At 25.7% G+C, this 24,154-nt stretch overlaps 1 protein-coding gene across 2 annotated transcripts; it reads left to right on the top strand.

Annotated features, from left to right (window-relative positions):
- Nucleotides 1-1,690: 1,690 nt before the first annotated feature.
- On the top strand, nt 1,691-23,617 carry LOC145838164 (uncharacterized). Of its 2 annotated transcripts, XM_082945719.1 has the most exons (27): nt 1,691-1,821; nt 2,395-2,454; nt 4,772-4,863; nt 5,151-5,311; nt 6,158-6,287; nt 6,876-7,077; nt 8,159-8,397; nt 8,608-8,802; nt 9,528-9,611; nt 9,851-10,031; nt 10,385-10,488; nt 11,517-11,678; nt 13,309-13,462; nt 13,717-13,836; nt 14,186-14,361; nt 14,646-14,812; nt 15,348-15,535; nt 16,815-16,934; nt 17,175-17,255; nt 17,452-17,616; nt 18,042-18,150; nt 18,642-18,885; nt 19,287-19,417; nt 19,782-19,907; nt 20,248-20,395; nt 21,097-21,280; nt 23,337-23,617. In XM_082945719.1, the coding sequence occupies exons 1-27, from the start codon at nt 1,758-1,760 to the stop codon at nt 23,408-23,410; spliced, it is 3,861 nt and encodes a 1,286-aa protein (XP_082801845.1). In that variant the 5' UTR covers nt 1,691-1,757; the 3' UTR covers nt 23,411-23,617. The 2 variants fall into 2 exon arrangements, 1 of the variants encoding a protein (XP_082801845.1); XR_014370025.1 differs by lacking the exons at nt 19,782-19,907; nt 20,248-20,395; nt 21,097-21,280; nt 23,337-23,617 and having other exon boundaries at nt 18,042-18,154; nt 19,287-19,404.
- The last annotated feature ends 537 nt before the right edge of the window (nt 23,618-24,154 follow it).

Here is a 24,154-nt window from a genome sequence, read left to right as displayed (position 1 = left end):
TAGTCAATGGAGACAAAACAGTAACACTAAATCCCAAATTTAATAAACAAAAACCCAGCCATCTCTGCCCACACCCAGTCAAACCACCATCAATTAGCCAAAGAATAGATTACAAGTACACCAATACGGAAAATTTATCTTAGTAAGTCTAATAAATCTGGCCTATTACTTAAAAAAGCTACAGAAATCTGATTTAACTTTTAATTCGATTGAACTTTAAATTTGCAAGTTTAAAAGTTGAATTTGGCATCTACGCCTGCAGGCTAAATCTGGCCTGAAATTAGATATCTCTGGCTAGTTCTGGACAAGGTTAAAAGGTATCTGCGGTGTGCAACTTGATAACAAAAAGGTTTTTTGTGCACCAGGTCATAGGACCTAATATTTTGAGCGCCTTTTTTGTTGTTCAATAAACTATAATACAGCTAGCAACATATTTTTAGCTTGAGTAATTTATGTGAGTCAAAAAAATATTTTTTTTTTCTAAAAGTGTTTTTAAATGCTCTTAATTTTATTTTTACTGCAAAGTAGTTCCTATAAAATGATTATTTCATTGCAATTTTGCTTTTGTTTTAAAGTACGATTTTTCAAAGTTATGTTGATTACTAAGAATTTTAACAGGACTGGTACTTAGATTTTGGATCTTTAATTTCAATTTAGATCAGACCAGATTCAAATAAGACTTTATTATCATTTGAAAATACACCCAGATTGGGTTCAAATTTATTTTTCCTTATCAATCAGATTTAACAATTGGATTCAGTAGACCACTAGTTATAGTTTTTTTTAATATAGTTATTTAATATTTTATTAAATGACTTAAAAATGTTTATTCCTTTATTTTAAACTATGATACATGAATTTATTACATTTTAAACAGGGTTGCAAAAAACTCAGGAAAGTTAGGAAAATCAGGAAAACAAAAAAAAATATGACAAAAGTCGGTAAAAATAAGAAAAAAGTTTATGGTTTTTGATAAAAAGTCAGGAAATTTGATATAAACATGCTGTTAATAAGAAAGTTTATCATAACTAAAAACTTCATTCTGATTGTTAGATGATTGAATGTAGCAAAATAACTGTTGTTTTAACTTGTATAAAAATATTGAAAACTTAACATAATTGTAAGTCATTGGTTATGTATTTTTTAATCGGTTTTAATTAAGAATTTGTTTTACAAAAGTCAGGAAAAGTTAGGAAATTATTATCAGCTTGATCTGTGGCAAGGCTGTTTGAATTAAGGGTTGTAACTTTTTTATTTTGCAGACCAGATTTACCAGGAAAATTCTTTTGATGAACAAAAGAATTGAAAACAGTTGTTGTTGTTTCCACAAATTTTAAAAATTATGCTTAAAAAAGATTGTGTAATGGAAGTTTTTAATAAAATGATAGTTTAATAATCACTACTATGTGCTAAAGACAAAATCTTAAAATAAGTTCAAATTGTTTTTTTATAGCTCAATCAAAAGTTTTTATAAGCAATAAATAAGTAGCTGACTAAATATTTTTGGATGGCCAGTTATACATTACTAATTCCTACTTGTGGGTTTTTTCCTCTTTAAAAAAATATTTTTATTTATAGTTTTTCTTATGGTATTAGAAATTAGAATTAGTATACATATTTTAAACTTAGAATACAAATGATATAGTTGCACACTTTGATTTATTTTTTGTATAACAATAAATTTTTAAACAGTCTTATAAAAGTTTTTAAAGTAACCCAAAAAAAAGTTATAATTTAGATTTCATTAGTTATCAAAAATGAAACAAGAAGTTAAGGACAAGTCTTCTGTAACTTTTACTGTGAATAATCATGAGTTCAAAGGTAAGTTGATGCTTCTTAGTTTCACCTTTATAGTTTAAAACATTTAGTGTGTAGGAAAATATTTAGAATTTTTTTTTTACATGCACAAAGAACTAAATTAACTAATGTATATAATGTGAGTAGTTATACAATATGTGAGATAAGTTGTAACTACTTAATTGTAATCTTAAAATATAAAATATAGTTTTCATGTACATTTAATTGTTTTTATTTGGAAATATTGTTGTCAAAGTAAGTTACAGAGAGGCTTGTAATACCATACAAGTGTAGTATCAAGCTTAGATAGCTAGTTTTAGATATCAAAACATTGCTTTATGTTTTAAAAAATTTAAGTTTAAATCAGACTTTTTTGTATCTAGTAACACTTAAGTATTTATCGTTTTTAAAACTTTAAATTTGTAATTTTTAAACTTCTTAATTTTTAATCATTTAGTTTTTTAATAAGAAGTTGAAATAATAGATTGTTTTAAGAACCTAGAGTGATTTTTAAAGTGTGATTTTAAACTTATATGCGGTAAACTGCTTGTATTGAAAAACTTATAAAGATTTAACAGTTTTAGTTTTTGCTTACAGTATCACAAGTTGATGCAACAACAATGCTCAGTGAATGGCTGCGTGGAAATTCACTCACAGGTATTATTCCAATTGTAATCGTAATTTTTAAGATTGAAAATTTTTATGCAACCACATTCTATAAAATTATTTTAAGATTGCTAGGTTGCTTAAGATTTTATAACAATTTTAATAATATCAAGGACCAGGGTTGTCACACAGTCAGCCTGCATTTGGAAATAGCAAAAAAAAAGGAGTTTCTTTTTGAAAACTTGTGGTTTGAAAGCCAAGATTCTAGGGCTTTATTGTTTTAAACTAAACTAAAAAGTTCTATATATAACAAAAGTCATTCCTGTTGGTGCAAGGCAGTTTTAAGATTTTTCAATAATTCCAATTTTTGTCTTTAAATTTGATTATCAATTGTTAAATAAAAAACTATCTAAAAACTAATTTAACAAAAAAGTTAATTTTTTATGCATTAAAAAAGGTATCTTAAATACTTTTTTGATAATTTTACATAGTATTTTAATGAATTTTGTTCTTTTACTTTTGTAACAAAAATTTTTTTTTGGATTTTTTTTATTGATACTCTAGTAAACTTTCTAAAATAAGCTACTTTGAGCAAGTTGTGCACATTAATATGTATTGTATATTTATATGTCCTCAGATTTTGTATATTATTAGTAGAAAAAGTAATAACTCATTGGTAAATTGTCCTCAAGCAACAGTAAAGTTTAGCCAAACAATTAAGTTTTATATATTTTGTACTTACTCAACCCTTTAGAACTTATTTTTTAATTTTTCAATAAATAAATTCAGTAGAAAGTTTTCTTTTTTAATTGCAAAAATTTATATTAAACATTTAATAAACATCTATAAGCTGTTACGAAGCAAAAATAATTAAATTACAAGTTTAACTTGCTCCACTTACAATTTTATAGATATAATTTTAGTCATTAACAGACTTTAAAAATAATATTAAATTTTTTTTTATTATGACTGACTGATGAGTCCAAATAAGGACAAAACCTGTCTCAGTCTACCAAAAGCTTGTGGTCTGATGATCTAATTGGTATGATCAACCCTTTTGTTAAACTTGAGCTTGTCTCACAGCATACGAAAGTCCAGGCTTTTGCTCTGCAGACTTTCGTCGATGTTTTTGTTGATTGTATTTGAAAAGACTTAGAAACTTTGATTTTATACCAAATTTCATTCCCTATTTTTAGTAAATCACGATTTTAGCCTACTGTTAGCCATTAAACTTGGATTTATGAAAACTCATAGATTTTGAAAATTTAGGCAAAAAACCTGAATTAAAAAAAAAAAGCAATTGTATATCTTAGAAAATTTGACATAATTTAATTTCTTGATATAACAATGTTAACAAGTTGTTTTTCTCAATTGTAAACTCTTGCTGTAAATATTCTAGTAATCAAATGGAAGCAACCTGTTCGTTAAAGAGACATTTTAAAGTTTGAAAGGTGTCTTAGTTTATTTTTAACTTGAGAATTTTACAGAAGCAAAGTAAATAAATAGTTTAACTTAAGGCAATACATTCTGTACTGTTATGAAATAAGTACAAAAATTATTCAAAAAACCGATACAAAATTAATAACAATATTGCCAAACAAAAGTGACTGTTGCTAACATATAAAGCTGTTGATCTAATGTTTAATTAAATAGGAGCACCCCTTAGTAAGTTGTAATGAATAATTTTATAATTAGTTCATTCTCTTCATTTTTATTATGTTTATTTTTTGATTTTTACTAATATCTCATATTTAAACTATAAAAAGTTTTTATGAAAAGCATCTAGTGAGTTGATTTTCTTTGAAAACAAACACAAATTTTAAAAGAAACTTTATTTGGTAACTAGGTATTAAGACTATTCATGTTATGTAATTGTATGTCTTTAAAAATATCTTTTTACAAAGACTTAACAGAACTTGATTGAGAAATTTGTAACATATTGAATTGAAATAAAACACACTTAAGATGGCAATTAAGTATCTTTTTAGTAAATTTAAAGTGTTTAAAACCTTTTTGTCTAACATAAGTCATGTTTTTACTGAAAAAAGAGAACACAACTTGTTCTTAATTTGTTTAGAACTAACCATCTTAAAACTAGAAATTAGTTACTAAGTTTTTTTTGTTATAATAACACAGAACTCTGTTTACACTGTGTAATCCTAGTAAGGAATTTATTATAATAAAAAATAGCGTGTCTAGGAGGTTATGCTTATGATTTTTCTGTTGTAAACTTTGTTACTTTGTTGATTGCTATGGTTTAATGGAGAAAAAAATTGATTATTACTAGAATGTAAAAAGTAGTTTGAACTTATATTAAACTAAACCTTCACTGGTGATTATCCTGATATGACACATATTTCTTCCACAGGAACAAAAGTGATGTGTAATGAAGGGGGCTGTGGAGCTTGTGCTGTTGCTATGACTACACAAGAAAATCCCAATCCAAAAACTATTAACTCAGTAAGTTTGTTGTTGAACATGATGTTGTTGTAATACTAGTAATTGTTGTTGCATTTAAATTTGAAAAATGTTCTAAGCTTTTGTCATTTAGTTTATTAAGATTAGTGCTTTAATGTAGCAAGACCATAATAGCAACATATAAAAGATAGGATGGATTCATAAACTAAAACTATATATCAACATCTAAAAAGCTTTAAAGTTTCAAAAAAAATGTATAGTTTATCCTTCAGAAGATTTGGTGATAATATAGTCTAATAATAATAAAGTTACTATAAACATTTATCTAGTGTCTGATGCCACTGTATGCAGTAGATGGGTGCAGTATAGTGACATCTGATGGAATTGGTTCATTGAAGCACGGTTATGACAACATTCACAAGAAACTTGCTGAACATGGCGCCACTCAGTGTGGATACTGCACACCCGGTTTTGCTATGGCCATGTACAGGTTTAAGTTTATTTAATGATAAAAGTTTAAAGTCTTCCGGTTAATTAAAGTTCAACTTTTTTAATTAAAAGCAAAAGTATCTGTTAGTATTATGTTTTTTAGACATCATAGTTGTACAGAAAATAAACTTTCTGATAAAATCTTGAAAATGACAATCATCAAAAGTTACTATTTGCACAACTCTTCCATTTACCAAGATATTAGTCTTTTATAAAAATTTAAGCAACAGCGTTTTCATCTTTTTAATTTTATTTTTCTTTACATTACTGCGACAGCCTGTATTTTCTTAATTTAGGGCAATACTAATCTCACTTTACGAGAATATAAAAATTAAAACAAATCGATTAACAAGTAATTAATTTTTGCTCTAAACTAGTTGTAAAATTGTGTAGTTTTATAATTAATTCGTTGCTATGCTATAGGTTTTCATACTGTTTTGAATACATTAATCTTAATGTATACTTATGGTTCCACCCTGGGCACAATTTCCATCGATCAAATCCGAGAACCGTTTACAGACAAAGGGTAAGGGTTAGGGGTGATAGTGATAGAAAACAAAGAAAATAAAAATAAAAAGCAATAAAAAATGGGTGGGTATTGTGCGTAGGTGGAAATTGTGAGTATACTTATTTGTGCAGCTTCTATTTCAAATACTAGTTTAAAGCTATTGTTTGTTTTCTTTTAAAAATTACAGTAAACTGAAATCAGGAGAGAAGATAATCCTTTGCTTAACTGTATGTTTTTGTAACACCAACTTTTTTATAAAGTTATACTAACTTACTGATGCAATTATCTTATTACAAAAAACTATAAGCTACTAGTTACTATTAGTTGTATAACTTACAGTAAGCTGAAATCAGGAGAGAAGATAAGTGAAGATGAGTTGGTGGGTGAGTTAGATGGAAATATTTGTAGATGCACCGGCTACAGATCTATTATTTATGCTGCTAAGTCACTTGCTGCTACTGATATTGAGGTATTATGTGTGAATGACCTTAAACTGACTGCTTATTTAGCTACTTTATGTGTAAATTAATTATTAAGAATTATTACTACTTTTAATAGAAATTTTTTAAGCAGGGTTTCCGAAACTAATTTTTATAATCCACCCTGTTTAGTATTTAAAAAAAAATATTACAAATCCTAAGGTACCGAAAGTAATTTTCAATTTTCCCTTCAATTATACCTCAGATCTTTTTTAATTACTCTTTGTTGAAACCCTCAGAATATAAAAAGTAATTTATTTGTTACTGCCTTACTAGTTGTTGCCCCCGACTAACCAAAGTTGCCTCTTTTGGAAACCCTGGTGTACAGGATAAATAAAATAAAGATTTATTTTATTATTCTAAAGTTTGCTGTCATAATTTATAGTAGTTAGTGTGGTGCATATAATTTATTTTGTAATTTAGTAATCATTTATTAAAGTTGAAATAAGAAAATAAAAATTTTAACTTTTTTGACTTGTTAATAATTTAAATACGTAGACCTCTAAACTATGGTTTGTTATTAAACACATTCAAATTCTTACTGACAGTTTCTAACAAAATTAATGAAATGTTTTCAGGACCTTGCAAATATAGCTTGCATCAAAAATGACAAATCCAAGATAAATTTTAACAAAAAAATGCGAAGAAACCACACCATCAACAAAACTCCATCATGTAAAATATACCAACCTACTGACCTGGATCAGCTTAAAAGTTTTATGTCTGATTCACAAGTTTTCACGGATTCTTCAATGATTGTTTGTGCTCATACTTCTAAAGGTTTTTGTTGTATGATAAATTATTATAATTGTTAAAAGTTTTAACAACTTAAGTAAGTTCCAGTATAGCAAAATTTTCAATCAAATCAGTTTTATTATTAGTAGTAAAATGAGAAAAGTACTTTTTCTAACATTTAAAAACAACATAATTAGTTTAATAACTAGTATAACAAAATAAAGATGTTTTTTGTTTTAAGATATTTTCAAAAACAATTTAGTTAAAGTTATTTATAAAGTATACAAATAAGACCACACAAGCTTGATATTTAACACATTTTATTTCAAACATTTTCAAAACAATTTAAATCTTCTGTTGTTGTGCTTTGTATTAAATGATGTTTTTAATTTTTTTATGAAATTAAAAATTAAAATTTAGTTTTTTAGGATACATATAATTTTGACTAAAATTAAAACATAAATTTAATAGTATAATTAGTTTTATGCTGTGTATTTTATCTATATCTCAAGTTAGAACTTTGTTTTTAATCATAAAGTAAATTAGTTTATAGAATCAATAATATATGTTTCTTTTTTTTTCTTTCATTTAATGATGCTTGTTATAGGTATTTTAATTTATAATTTTTTTTTTAGGTTATAAAAACATGTAAAGTATTTTCAAACACAGTTTTTAGTGCTATTTTATTAAAATTGTATTTTTATTGTTATTTGCAGCATAACATTAATCATTAGTTATTATAAAAACTTTTATTATTTCCAAAGTTGTTTCAAATGAATGTCTTCTAATCTTTAGCTACATAAAACTTAATTCTATAAGAATATAAGATAAAACTTTAACTTTTATTAATTTTTCTTTTGAATTTATATCAGTTATTATCTTTTGTATTTTAATCTGATTCGTTTTAGTGCTGAAATAATTTTATATAAATGCTAATGGAAATATTTTACATAAATAGCTTGATAATGAGTAATGTATCACTTGTTATAGTTATAACATAACTCTTATTTAATGAGTTTAGTAATCCTCTAAATAAGGTTGTAATGAAAAAGCTTTTAATTATTAAAGCTTTAAAATCATGATTTTTTATATACTCATAAACGGAAAAGTATAAAAAAAACAACAGGAGTCTACAAAACAAAAAGCAATCATTCAGCATTGTTGGGCGTATCTAAAGTGAAGGAAATGAATCAAATTAGTTCAGAAACAAGCGAAAATGGTAGTAAATATTTGATTGTAGGCGCTAGTGTAACTATAAATCAACTTATTGATGAGTTGAGTAATAATGAGCTGACAAAATGTTCAAATATGTTTTCTACTTCTTGTAAGCATCTTGCTATGGTGGCTGGCAATCCAATCAGAAATGTATGTTGAAGCTATATTTAGTTATGAGAATTATTACTAATATTTCTATGTTTGAAAAATAATGTTTTACATACTAAAAATTCTTACTAAACATAAATTTTTGTAGTATTAACTTTGATTATTTCAATTTTATCTTAAATGATAGGGTTTTTAAGTATGTTTTAATTTATTAAAAGAGTATCACAAATTTATTAACAAATAATGATTCAGGTGGCATCTTGGGCAGGTAACGTGATGTTGAAGTATCATAACAGGGATTTTCCCTCAGATGTAACTACTGTGCTTGAAAGTTTAAAAGCCACAATGGTCGTGTGGGACAGTGAAGTTGGGATTGTTGAAAAATTTGGGTCTATTTTTGCAAGGAAGCACAGTGAAGGCTTGATGTCCGCTAATATGAGCAAAAAAGTAAGAAAACTAAGTTTGATGTTAAGTTTTTATATTGAATTTAGTGCCAGTTAATAATATTGAATATAATTTTCATTGGGAAAATTTTCAGTAACTAACATAATAAATCTCACTAGTTTCAACCAATGACTAACTGACTAATTATTTCAAGCATTTCTCATGAGTTAATCTTAATATGTTGATTTTTTTTTAAATGGTATGCCAAACCCAAATTCATACTACGAATAGTAATCATTATCTAAATCTTAAGATATTATTTGAGCCTCTGCTGTCTTGGATGATGTGCAAAAACGATGAATGTGTGGTTGCTCAGTTTAAAGCTTTCAGTGTTATTGTAAAACATAACTAGTCTGTAGTATCATAAAAATGTTATTGTTTACTATTATAAATATAAATTTAGTTGCGTTCACTGTTTTTTAAACAAGTTTTATAACTTAAGAAGAAAACATTGTGCACTGCAGTTTTTACTCACAGTAAATTTTGCATCAAAAATTTTGTGTTGGTAAAATGTTGCATTAAAGTTTTCAAGTGGAAAAGCTCTGCACATGCACTTTGCATTTTTTTTTATTTTCTGACTTTAGATTTATTAACATGTAATTAAAAAGTTATTGATTATTTTTTAGGAATTTTAAAAGATACTTTACTTAGTTTGTACTTTTATTACGAATTTTAATGTTTTAGATGTTGGAAACTTTTAGATGTGTGTTAAACATTCTTCTACACAGGTACTAATTAGTATGGAAATTCCCATACCCAAAGAAGAAAACAAAATTGTTTACAAAACGTACAAGATTATGCCTAGATCTCAGGTTTTTTTTTCAAGTGTATATTTAGTTTTTTATTTATTTTAAAGATAATACTATACAGCCAGGCAAACACAACTATATCAACTGTTTTAATTAAAATCGAATTGAAAAAATATGACGAAGCAAACTTTTTAAAAGTTCATAAACAAAAAATAAAATTTAAATTTTTTTGTTATTCTTTTATTATAAAGAATAAAAAATCACGTCATTTGAAGTTAGTTTGACTAATTTTTTTTTTACAGAATTCTCACGCATATATAAATGCTGCCTTCAGAGCAAAAGTAGTACAAACTGGTGATGATAAAATTAAATTTGATAATGATGTTGATTTGGTCTTTGGAAATATTAACCCTGAGTTTGGACATGCTTCTGAAACTGAACAGTTTTTGAAAGGAAAGGAACTTAATAACGAAACTTTAACAGGTAATCACTTGTTTTGTTTTTCAATCAATAAGAAAAATAAACCTTTTTTAAATATTAAGTTTGATATTTTTTCAAATTGTGCGCTTTTTAAGTGTAAAGTACATTTAGTGTGTATTCAGTTAATTTAATTAAGGAATAGTTAATGAATTGGGTTTAGATATTTTTTTAAAGTTCAACAATTAAAATTATAATACTATTTGTAATAGTTTACACAATTATAAAGTTAACAGGCTGTTTGCACAACACTTCTAAGCTTTTAAGCTTAAAAAAGTAGCATACGTATTTAAAAAACAACATATTTACATTTGTACGCTTACTAGTTTTATCTAATAACAATATAAACAATTTTCCAGCTGCATTAAAATTGTTATCATCAGAGTTGAAACCTCAACAATACAATGCCGCTGATATGAGTGCAGCAAGTAAAACGGACATTTCACTATCATTATTTTACAAGGTTTATATTCTGTTTGTTAAGTTGTTGATATTTTCAAACGTGTTTGTTTTTTGTGTGCGTTAGTAAATATTTAAGCGTTAAATTTTATCAATTTTCCAGTAATTAATTCAAAAATTATAAGAATTCTTTTATGTTTTATAACATTGTGTTTGTTTAATCATCATAATGATGTCTTGCCACATAAATACTTGCTACAAAGTTCGCGTAAAATATTAACAAACTGTTTGTTCTTACTCTTTTAAATATAATCAAAGTCTAAAACTAAAATGAGTTCTCTATGATATACTTACTTGTTTATTTTCTCTTTATTTATTTTGCTCTTATAATTTGGTAAATATAAGCATGACAATTTACATGCTAGTTTTTGTTACTTTTTTTAATATTTCTTTGACTTTACTATATGTGAATGATTTAAAAATTAAATGTTCAGAATTAAAGTGTTCCCTAAAACCAAAAATAAGCAAACAAAAAGTTGCTTAATTTCTTCCAAATTAAATTAAAGTCTTAAATAAAAATGCAATAACAATATATTTTATCAGCTATGAATAATTATTTATAAGTATTTTGTGTGATAAGTATACAAAAAAATTTATATAAGTGCCATTTTAAGTTAAAAAAAAATTTGATAATTTTAGCTAGGTAGTTAAACTTATAATCAAAATATTGTGTAAGATAAAAAACTATATTTGATTATAAATATTTTAGTTTTCAGTCATTTACATTGGATATACTGAAAGTTTGTAATTTAAGAAGTTGAAGAAATTAACAGTTTATTTAAATATTATCAAAGTTCCTTAAATTTTTATGAACTAAATCTAGCATGTTTGTTATTAAATTTAATACTTCTAGGTGGTCAAATAGAAAAATTGATTTTAAATTGATTAAAAAGTTTTATACCTTATCTTAAACTAAAAACTGTATAGATAGCATTAATAGTAAAATTTTACCTTTGAAACATAGATGCATATATAAAAAATAACTAGGTTTGTAAATTGTAAAATTTTAATCTCAACAAGTATGATACACAGTTTATGATAAATTGTGTGGGCGAAGATCAAATATCAGATGAGTTGAAATCAGCAAGAAAAGATATAACTAAACAAATAACTTGTGGTAAACAAACTTATAATACTGTTGTAAACAATTATCCTGTTTCGCAACCCATACCTAAAACTACTTCACTTACACAAGTTTGTATTTGTTTTTATTTTAATTTAATATATTAAAAGATTTTTATGGAATCTTACAGGTTTATAAAACGCTCTAAATCAAATAAAGTATGTTTTAATTATGTTAGATTGTGAACTATATGTTAAAAATTTATATCAATAAAGTTAAATATCTTAAATAAACTTACTTTTTTCTGTTTAGAACTGTTGATTGCTTTCTACGTTTTTTAGAACTTGTTTTGCGTTTTGATTCTTTGCTCTCTAATCTCTAAAAACTCTATTGAAACTCCAGTTCAAGTTTATTAAACACTAAACACAACAAAAAGCAGTAAATTTTTATTTAATCACTTGAATAAAATCACATGTGTTTAATACTTTTCTCTGTACTCAGGGTTGCCACTTCATCTTGAAACCTGGAAAAACCTAAAATTTGACAGTTTAGGCAAAAAAACCTGGAAAAACCTTGAAATTTTTAACAATATTAACATGTTCAGTAGTAAAATTGATATTTCACACAAAAATCTATCATATAGGTAATTTTTATTGTCATCATCAAAAATTTTATTTATTAAAAAAAACATTTAAAGTAGCCTTACAGAACTTTTCGATGTTTTATACTATTTAACACATTTTTTAATTTAAACTTAACTTTATACTAAAAATAGACCCAAAATGTGAACCTTTAAAACCCTTGAAGAAATTTAAAAAACCTTGATAAAATTTTGAAAAAACGAGTGGCAACCCTGTATACTTTAAGGCCATAGGGAGTAACCACTTTTTTCTAAAGAGTTTTAACTAAGCTACAAGTTGCTTTTTACATATTTTTAATATTTGAACTAACTTTTTGAGGTAAAGTAGGTCAAAGCAGGAGAGTACAATAGGTTACTGTTGGAAGAAGCAAACTAAAACTGTGAACAAATAAGAATCACTAAAATCTATCTCCTTTTACGTTTTTAGAGATAAATATTTCACAATTTAAAAAAATGCTCCTAGCAAAAATTTGAAAATTCAGTAGTAACGAATTCAAAAAAAAAGTTATAACTAAAAAATCAAAAATGTTCAATTTAGAGTCAAAATTCAACAACTCTTTCCGACAGAATTTTCTAAATATTCCAAGTAACATTTCCTAAAATTTTGAAATATTTATCTCAAAAAACGTAGAAGGAGATAGATTTTATAAGATTTCTATTTATTTACCGTTTTAGTTTTCTCCCCCAGTAGGGAATCTATTGTACTCTCCAACTTCAACCTGATATATCTCAAAGATTAGTTTAAATATTTTAAATCTGTAAAAGCAACTAGCTGCTTAGTTGAAACTCTTCAAAATAAGATCAAGTTGTAAAAAGTGGTTTGCCCCCTTTTGGCCTTTACTGAGCTAATCAAATATGAAAAATTAAATAAACCAAAACGAAAATAAATTCATACTATCTTGTAAGTAGCTATATTATAATTTGAAGTTTCTTAACTCTACAATTTTTTCAAGGGTACGTTTATACTTCAGTTTTAATTAATTTAACCTTTCTTTAAGACCAAGTTTTCAAGGCTAATTAACATTAAAAAACATAATAAACGTACTAATAATTTGAAAACAATATTTAAAAAAAAAAAAAAAAAATTAATTTGTATTTCAACTACATTATTGTCAACACAGGCATCAGGTGAAGCATATTTTCAAAGCGATTTACCACCGATGACGAATGAGGTTCATTGCGCATTTGTGTTGAGTCAAGTTGCTAATTGTGATATTGATAACATTGATTATACCTTTGCGGAAAAACAACCTGGATTCGTTCACATCGTTACTGGTTAGTTTTTATAAGTATTTTCAAACTTTTTGTTATTTATTTAATTTTACAACTCATTTATATTATTTAAAATATGTTTTTGAGTAGAGCTTGTTTTATAGTTATAGAGAATAGTTACAGACGAATTCTGAAGAACTTTATTCTAAACTTCCTTTGAATAAAAAAACACAAGTACATTTTTATTTTTAGCTTTTATGTTTTTTAATAAAGATTTAATATAGTTCCAGATATTAAGTTTTGTAGCAAATATTCAGGCAGCAATTTTCCCTGTGAGGTGAGAAATTTGAGGTTTGGTGAATTTGATTTGACCCAACAATTGATTGCAACAAATCATATTGATTACGCTGGGCAGCCTGTTGCACTTGTTATTGCTGGTTAGTTGTGTATAAATAAAACTTTAAATTATGCACAATTTAAATTTGATGTATTCTTAATAAAACAACGACAAAATTTTGAATTGTTTTCTATAAGCAGGAAGTAAAATTCAAACTTGTGATGTTTAATTGTGTCATGTCAAAGCTACTATATTTGTTTGCATGTTTTAAAAGCTTAATAAAATACTTCTCAATGAGCCTTTATTATCTTTAACAAAATTTTCACAAACAATAATTAAATTTTTTTTATAGTTTAATTTTCTGATAAAATTCGTACATAAAAAACTTTGATCGATTAATTAAGCTAAAAACTTTAAATATATTTAAGAAATGCATAAATTACAAACAGAAAGTGAGATAGAGGCGCGTGAAATTGCCTCATTGGTGGAAGTGAGTTACAAGAACAAGCAGCAAGTACTCACTAATATCAGGGATGCCATCAGTAAGAAATCATTCTATCCTCTTCATCTCAAAGACATTGTTAAAGGTGATGTTGATACTGCTCTTGAAAACTCCCAGTACACTGTTGGTAATATTATAGACTAAATAACTTACAGGTTATTATTTTTTGAGCTACTTTTGAACTAAATGATATTAGTTATAAATCAAAAAGCAACTGAATAAGATGTATTATGTTTTATTAAACTTTATCAAAACAATTTGGGCTTAAAATTTTTAATGCTTCAAAAATTGTCATCCTTTAAAGTTATCTACTTTTTTCATAGTTTTTTACCTTATAAACTTTTTAAGAAATCAAAATATAACATAGTTTATGTACAATACTAAATTCCTAAAATATATTATTTCAGTTGGAAGGATCAATTGATTACGGATCGCAATACCACTACTTTTTGGAAACACAAATATGTAGATGTGAGCCGAATGATGAAGGAGGTTTTGTTATTGAAAGTGCAACACAAACACATCAGTGGCTACATCAGTGTGTTTCTGAAGTGTATGGCGTTCCTAATAATAAGTTTGTTTGAAACACATGTTTGATGCAACAGATTAAAATATATTTATAGTAGAGTAAAACTAAACATATAACTTGAAATATCTATTTTTTGTACTAGTTAAAGTATACTTGTAAATACAGATATAATAGCTAATTCTAAATATAATTTTTTTTGGTTAACTGTATTACTATTTATAAACTACGAAAAATTCTTAAAAAGTAATATTTTCTCAAAAATTTAAATACTTCTGAATATATAATGTTTATACTAAGTTGTCGTAATCTTAAATAAAAATAAAAGTAGTATAGTTGTCTTATAATATGTTAATAAACAAATATTTGTTAAAATTTTTAGACAATGCTATAAACACATTGATATTGTTTATATACGATAAACCTTAAATAAGAATTTAGTACATTCAACCTGACTTAAAACAAAAGTACTTAATTAAAAGGCGTATGTCAATTCCTGCAATAAATTTATTTGAATATTTAATTGTTTGCAGTTAACTATTCATTTAGAATACATACGTTTTGTAAATATTCTTTACTGCAGAATTGAGATCAAAACGAAGCGGATCGGTGGAGCTTTTGGCGGGAAAGCAACAAACTCGATTCCTATTGGTTTAGCTGCAGTGTTGGGCAGTCACGTGACTGACAGACCTTGCAGATTGAACGCTGATATGAAGACATGCATGAGTGCACTTGGAAGCAGAACTCCTTGGTCCGTTGATTACAAGATCGGTGAGTGAAACTGATATATTAAGATTCTAAAAGTTTAAATGTAGTTTGTTGTGTGGGTGAATATTTATTTAATGATATAACACCACACCAAATGTGTTGTGTGTTACACCGGCAGGTTAAATCTGCAGAAAAAAACGTAACACCAAATCGCTTCTTTGTACACTCGATTGGTATTATTATTAAAACAGTATGTATAATAAAGTTCTGTTATTTTGAAATTTTAACTTGTTTTTGATTTTGATTTTATCTTTTTTAGTCAGCACTCTTGAAGTAGTTTATTTTCTAAAACTACCGTTTTAAAGATTTCATAATCTGCAATATAATGTTCTTAAACTTATATGAATTTTTTTGTAACAATGATTTATAAAAAAACATTGACTTTTTTTTACACTTTCAATACTAATTATTTGCTACTGATCATTTCTGCCATTAAAATTATTTCCTACATGATCACCTTCTAATCAAATAAACTCCGGTATTATTATTTTCTTTTAAAATAAGTTCACATCTGAGTTACTTTGTGTCCTAATTACTTTACATCAAATTTGATGGTTTTTTAATTATTTCCCATCCGACCTACTTTCATGTAATTTGTTTTCCATACAATTACTTAATACTATTTTATCACGATAACTAACATTTAAATACATCGGTTACAAAGTAGATACCCAAACTTTTAAACATTATTAGGTTAATGAATAAGTTTTCTTCTTTATAGTAAAAAATTAAATTGTTTTTAATCAATTAAGAAATTCGAATAAAAAAATTATGTGAATTCAGTTGCTATCTTTAATTTTAATCCAGTAATCAGTTTAAAGTTCTAACAAACAGAAAACCTTGTAACCACTTAATCTCCATTCTGCTAGAACTTGTCCTGTAAGTAGCAATGTGCTAGTGTTACTCTTCCCTCTGCAACAACAAATTTAATAAAATTGAATATACTTTTTTTCATAACATTACCTTAGCTAAACGTCATTTGGTAAACAAAAACTCATGGTATTGAATTATAAACAAGAAAAACAAAAAATTGTTGGCAATATCATAGAAAAAAGTTTAATCTTAAAAAGGTTTTCGTCGATATTCATTGCTTGTTAAAAAATCTCAGACTTTATTACCTTAGTAAAATAGATTATAGTTTAGTATTTAGATACTTTATTAAAGTATGTTGTTTTTAGTTAGTAGAATTCAAAAGTTTAACTGCACTTGTAAAGACACATCATATTTAAATCCACAATATCCTAATCAAAATTAAATATTTAGTTTATACTGATTTATACAGGTTTCAATTCAGAAGGTGTTTTACAAGCAGTAGATTATACAGTTTACACAAACAGTGGTTGCAGTGTTTTTGATTGTGAAGCCGATATAGACGACCACTTTTGGTGTTATATGGATAGCTGTTAGTTTTGTTTATCACTACCTTAACTGAATAAAAAGTAAAATAAAACAGTTTTATTATATTTTTAATTCTTTTTTTAGTTTTAAATTGTATGAAAAAAATTCAAAAAAAAAGTATTTCAAATTAAGAGTTCTTAGTTCGATAAAATACACAGACACTGTAGTTTAAAATTTTTTCACCGGAAAACTTTTAAATGATCACACTTGAACCATAACCATATTTAACTGTAAACTTCAACAGCATATCATTGCGCCAACAGAAGAGTTAAAAGATTCGTTTGCAAAACTAATTTACCTTCATATTCATGGTTCAGGGCTCCCGGTAAGAAATTAACTTTCATCTCTTTGTTTATATAAATAGCTGTTTGTAAAAGAACTTAAACATTTTCATTAAATTTTGATTTATCATCATTCTTTTTACAATTACTTAATTGATTGTCATTCTTTTTTTATATCTCAGCACAACTACCTCGTATGAGCAACATTTCTTAGTATATCTACTAACAACACTTTCTTAGGTCCAATGCAGTTAACAGCATGGGCTGATCAGATGAATGAGGTTATAGCAGATCATCTCAGTTTAGACCCCATTGATGTTAAGTTCAGGAATCTGTATTCTGTAGGTCAGAATGCTTTTATCGGATCCGAAATTTCTGATGGAAATATTAGAGATATGTACTCTTGTTAGTTAAAAACTAAAAAGACTTCTATAATTATGTTAGGTTGTATTATTGATCTATTAGTTTAATATCTAGTTGCAGTAAATTATAAATACAGTAAAGTTTAAGTGTAATTATAATATGGAACTTGCATAAGTGCATAGGTATTTTGAAATGGTATAGTAAATACTGACCAAGGTTTATTTTTTCATCAACATATTTATAGATATTTTCGTTAAAAATAATGGTTTTATACAAAGTTAAGTAAGCTAATAACTGAATCGTGTTTAGTTTAATTTTTATTCGATTTATTTTAGTAGTTTTTCTTCATTTTAATCATTTTTAATTTGCTTTAGTTTTAAATTAGCTTTACAAAACTTCCTACTATTTTGATATTATTAGTTTTAACAAGCAACAGCTACTTTTAGTTTTTCATAATACTAAAACAGACTTTATGGAAAAAGTAAATGTAAAAGAAAGACAAAATGAAATAAAAACATTCAACTCAAAAAACAAGTTCATAAAAAGAGGAATTGCTGTTTCTTCTATGAAGTATCCGTTGGTATTTATTACAAATCAGATAAAAATTAAGTTATGAAGTAGCTTTTAGAATACGTAATTCTTAATGCAATAAAACTTGGCTGTAGTTTGGGGTAGATATTTTTTTAAGTTCAACTAGTTTATCATAAACTTTGAGGCTAAAATCTGTTTCAATTTTACTACAGCATTCTAATGTATTTTTCAACTTTGCTTTGTACAAAAAATAAGCGGTTTATTTTTCAAAAAAAAATCTTGTTACTAAAATTATTGAAAACCTTTTAAATTTAATTAAAATTATAAACATTATTGCTAACTTATAAACAATATTGCAAAACTTTGTATACTGTAACTGAAAGATGTGATACGTTTTAGTAATTTTGACTCACTTACATATTACATTTAACTTAAGAAAAAATCAGACATTATTTTTATTAGCTTGTTTGTTTATGCATGCAATATAAATGATACTTTTCATATATTTCCTGTCTAATCCCAAACTTTTTTTGCAGTTTCACATACAGTTGGTTCTCAAAATACAACGTTGTGGTGACCATCAGCGGTTGGGACGGGTCGGTTGTCGTGTCCCACGGTGGCATCGAGTCCGGACAGGGACTCGACACCAAGGTGTGTCAGGTTGTTGCCAGGCAACTCGGTTGTCAGGTCGATGACGTCACGATACAACGCACGAGCACTATTACGTCAACAAACAGCGAGGGAACAGCTGCCAGCACCACATCTGAAATTGTTTGCATGGTTAGTGTGACTAGATTAAAATTATAGAATAAAAAGAGGTTTATTATGTTTAGTTTGAAATGACTATAAAAATTTTATTTTTTTGACATTTATGTTATTTACAAAGCATATTTTTGTTTGTAATAATTTTGTTAACTTTAATAATTCTTTATTTTTCGTGAAAATTATATGCACTGTTGACCTAGATAATCTGTTTGATTTAAATTAAAGAATACATTTCTATGTAATTGAAATTAAATTTCTGTACTTAAGTAAATATAGTCAGTCTAAAAACTTTTTGAAATGGCTTAGTGAAAAATGAAATCTATTGACTACAAACTTAAGAAGTAGTTATTTTTTGACACTTTAAAACTAATAGCTATACTTTTTGGTTCTGATAAAAGTAATTTTCATACTTTCAGGGAGCAATAAAATGTTGTGATATAATATTGGAAAGAATCAAAGCTGTTTTCAGCGAAATTCCACAAAAAAGTTGGAAGGAAATAGCTAAACTGGCAAATGATAAAAATGTTGATCTCATTGCTTCTTATACGTTTGTTTATATTTAAACTAACTATAATTTTGACCACTTCAAATTGGTATCTACTCTCCCATTTTTTTTAGTTAATATTTTTGATAGTTTACTATAATGTCCAATAAAAATCGTTTGGTACCAAATATATGTTTTAAAGGTTACAAAAAATATAAAAATAAGTTATGAGTTTACATTGAATTGAACTAAGTCTCTGATATAAACAAAAGTTGTACTGTTTTTTTTAATTGTTCTAATGTAATTTACTATAACAGCAAAAACTCAAGCATACTATTTATAATGAAGCATGTAATTTCGTCAATTTTTTGTGTAATTCAAACCATCTGTGTATAAATTTCATTAAAAAAATGTATTTTGTTGTTAGTGGGCAACCAACGAGTGCAAATGATTACAATGTGTGGGGTGTTTCGGTGGCCGAGGCAGAATTGGACATATTGACTGGACAGCACAAATTAAAGAGGGTTGACATTTTACAGGACACGGGCGTCAGGTTTGTTTGTGACGTCATAAACGCATAAGATGATTGAGTTTAGTTTTAAGCATTTAGGTATTCGTTGTATATAAGTTTTTTTAAGTCTAAGTGATTGAATGATATTGAAAATAAATTTGTTTTAGAAGTATAAACAGTTACTTTAATTTTCTTATCTAGTTTTGTTTTCAAAACTTAAGTCAAAATGTATGTTTTTATTATTAATTTAACTTCAGTATTCTTAGATAAATTTATAAAATTTTTGGCGAACAAACAAGTTTACCTTAGTTTTACATTTTGATATACCTATTTAAAACTTGAGCTATACTTAAAAATGTTATTTGAATAAAAATTTTACCAGTATGAACCCAGTGATTGACTTGGGTCAAGTAGAAGGTGGTTTCGTCATGGCAACTGGTTTCTGGTTGAGTGAGCAGCTTAATTATGACGTAACAACTGGAAAGTTAATAACAGATGGTAGTTGGTGGTACAAACCTCCTACTACTAAGGTTTATTATTAATTAAAAATTTTGTGATCGAAGTTTTAAAAATAAAAATAAAATTTTTACTCAGATTAGATTTTTTAACTGATTAGTCTTGATAAACCAAGTACTTATAATTGAATTTTATATTTTATATATTTTCTAATATTTTGTTTAATAAGGTTTCAACGTAATGTTTCTACGAGTTAGATTTGTTTGCCACCTATCTGTTTTAAAAAAAAATGCTTGTTTGATAACAAAATTCTTGGATAATAAATATTTCAATAATTTTAAACTAAGTAATAAAATATATGTTAGAAGTTGTTTTTTGTTTAGTGCTTGTTTTAATCACTTTTATAGACATTATTTCATAATATTGATATGCTATTGCAAAGAACTACAAAGCAAGTATGTTTCAGCAGAAAATATCTTAAAAACTAATTGACTTATTTTTGTTAGCATCTATGACTTAAACTTAAAATTTAAAGCTTCATACTTAAATTTTACATGTTTGTATTAAAATTTATTATTTGTTAGAATGAAACAAAAGTACTTTTAAAACATCTCAACTCTTCATTTTAATGTAACAGAATACAAATTAATTTAAAATTATCTTAAATCTTTCCTTCCAGCACAGTATTTTTTTTTCTATTGGATTTCTTTTTCTTAATTGTAATTATTTATTTTGGAAGTTATACATTTTAATGTAACAAATATTTTTACTGAAGGACATCCCTGAGCAATTGAACGTTGAGTTTCTCGGTTCAGGGAGAAACCCTGTTGGCACTCACAACAGCAAAGCGGTGGGCGAGCCTCCGATGGTGATGGCTGTTTGCGTTTATGACGCAATAATGAGGTGTGCGGAGGCGAGTTTGGAGGAAAGAGGAAAGAAGGAGGGTTTTGTCTATTTGCGTTAGTTTCATTTATTTATTTATAGTTTAGTTATTTAGAATAAAAGTATTTAAAAAGTCAGATCGAAAAGTATTTATTCTTTTGTTGAGCTATTTTTTTATATTTTATTTATTTTAGTAAAACTTTCTTACAATTTTTTTTTAGACATATTCACCTAATAGGGATCTGTTTTGAAAAAATAAGAAAGAGTTTAGTGTTAAAAGCATCATATATATAAATTTAACAACAAACAAATTAAGTAGTGAATTTTATGAAAAAATATATTTACTGTAGTCTAGGTATTTACAAAGAAAAATACATAATAGTAAATAAATATATATTTAGAAATGGGTATAATTTCTTATATGTAGTTAATTTTTCTTAAGTTAAAGATAATTTTACTATATAAATGTTTCATAACTGTATACTTCACATTATTTAACTACTGCTATGCACTAACTTGAATTTTTTAAATAATTTTTTTAAGTAGTTGTTATTAATATTTACATAATAAGAGACAAGTTATACAAAAAAATATAACTTTTATAAGGGTAATACAGGACATGGTTTGTTTCCAAGTCCAGCTAAATTAAATTTAACTACACCACAATATATATTTTGATCCAAGCTAGACAGGAAAAATAAGTATTAAGCACACTCAGAAAAGTTTTCTAGCAAATTTTTATATAAAGAACTTTTAAAAGCTTGTGAAAGAATGGCAATTTTGATTTTCTTATTAACTAGAGAAGTTATAAAAGCGCAGTAATTGTAAAAATTGAGGTGTTAGCATGTTTAGAAAAAACTTTTTGCGTAAAATTTAATTTGTTTAAATTTAGATTGTTTGATTTGTCCTTACTTTCTAAGATATTATGCTTGTTTGTTTAAAAATAATAGGATAGATTATGTATAGTTTAAAATTTAGAAAATGGAGAAATTAAAAGTTTAATAAAAGTTTGTTAAGATTTATACCTTTCGGAGCATTGTTTTTTATTTGTACTTAAAATAAGTTTGTTGTTAATTTATAATATAAAAAAATACTAATAAACTTTAGGGATTGTAATAAATTGTTTACAAATTAATTGTTTTTATATGTTTTGTATAAACCTAAGCCTTTAAACATCATGCAATGTTTTAAAACGTGAAAAGTTAATTGTTATATATTTATATTTGAAATTCTTAAAATGGTCTTTATTAGTTTTGTTATTTGACCAGTTTCACCATAAAACTAAATTTTTAAACTATAACGGTGCAAAAAAACATAACAATAAAATGAAAACTTCATAGAAAATAAAATAATAGTTAAAATTGGATTAATTGTTAAGTAATAAAGCTCATATAGAGTATTTATATACTTCTATCTACCTAAGTACTTAAATCTATCTACTTACTAAATCTGTTATAGCCTAATTTATATTACATAAAACTTTACATATAGTTAAAAAAAATAAACAAAGTCTAAAATAAAAAATAGAAGACTAAAAACTTTCTTGAATTTTTTTCTTATTTTTAAAAGCCATTAAGGTAGATGTTATTGTTTTAATTTAAACATTAAATATTTTTGAATTGAAAATTTAAATAAAAAAGAAGTAAGTTAAACACTGCGATAAGGTTACATTTTTTAAAGTTTATAGTTAATTTGTACAATAAAATCTTCGTCTAATTAAATTTGATTAAAAAACAAAAAAATCATCATCATGTGATCATTACAATTTTAAACTATTAATGATTATAAGTTGGAAAAAAACTGTCAGAAAACAAAAATGTAAGACAATATATGTTGACAAGCACTTTTAGGAATCTAACTCTTTAAAAAACATTTTTTAGATATACTTACAAAAACTTACAGAAAGTTTTCAAGTATGTTTACTTTATTTGCTAGATATATTAAGTTTTTAAAAAAATATTAATACTTTTTTAATAAAGTTCTTTTGGTATAAACAATTAAATATGTGCTTATTCTAAAACGTATAAATTTGCGTCGTAGTAAGTTTAAGTATTTGTTATTTTACCCGTTAAATAAAAGTATTTTTCAAAGCTGTAAAACGATATCTTGTAATAAAAAGTTATATTTTTCCAGAGCAACCTCTTACACCACCTAGTGTTAAATCGGCACTGAAACTAGACCCAATCACCGAATTCAAACTTTATTAATAAAAACTTAATTTAAACGAGCTGTTATTTATATGATATTTTTTTCGTAATCAAGCGTCATTGTTTTGTAGTGATAATTTTAACAATTTTTTTTCCCACTAAATTAGGTTTATTTAAATACTTTTTCAGTTTTACCTTTTTTAAATTAGAGTTTTTAACTTCACCTTTACTATTACAATCTTTTTTATGTGTTGTGTATTTTATATAGGTGCTCTTTTATTATGCAATTGAAAATAATCATACCATCTTAGTGATCATTGAAATTTATTTTATGCAAAATCTTCTGTAATTTTTTATAATTTTTTAAATATTATCTATTGTAACCAGATAGCAAAGTGGGTACTTTTGTATACTTGTGCTAAATTTTATTTCGTTTTTAAACTATTTGTTTCAATCACAGTTTTTGTACATATAACTAGATTTGTATAATGTATTTTCGAAAGTGAAAAGTAATATATATCATTATCTATTTCTTAATAGACCAACATTTCTTGTTGGTCTTTAAAATTTCAAATTTATATGTTTGCCTTAAATTATATTCCTAAAAAGCAAGTACACTTCTTAGTATTTAATATACGAAGTTTTTTTTTCATAAACACTATAACTAATAGAATCTTAATTATTACAATTTTTTATTTAGTTATTACCATTGCTTAAAACAAAAACATGCTAGAAAATTATAATTTAGAATGAAAACGACTATGACAGTAAATAATAAGGACTTAGTGTCATTCTCGAAAGTCT

This window comes from Thalia democratica, chromosome 6 (assembly GCF_965202585.1).
Source record: "Thalia democratica chromosome 6, ktThaDemo2.hap1.1, whole genome shotgun sequence".
NCBI lineage: Eukaryota > Metazoa > Chordata > Thaliacea > Salpida > Salpidae > Thalia > Thalia democratica.
This window is presented reverse-complemented; position numbering and strand designations above follow the sequence as displayed.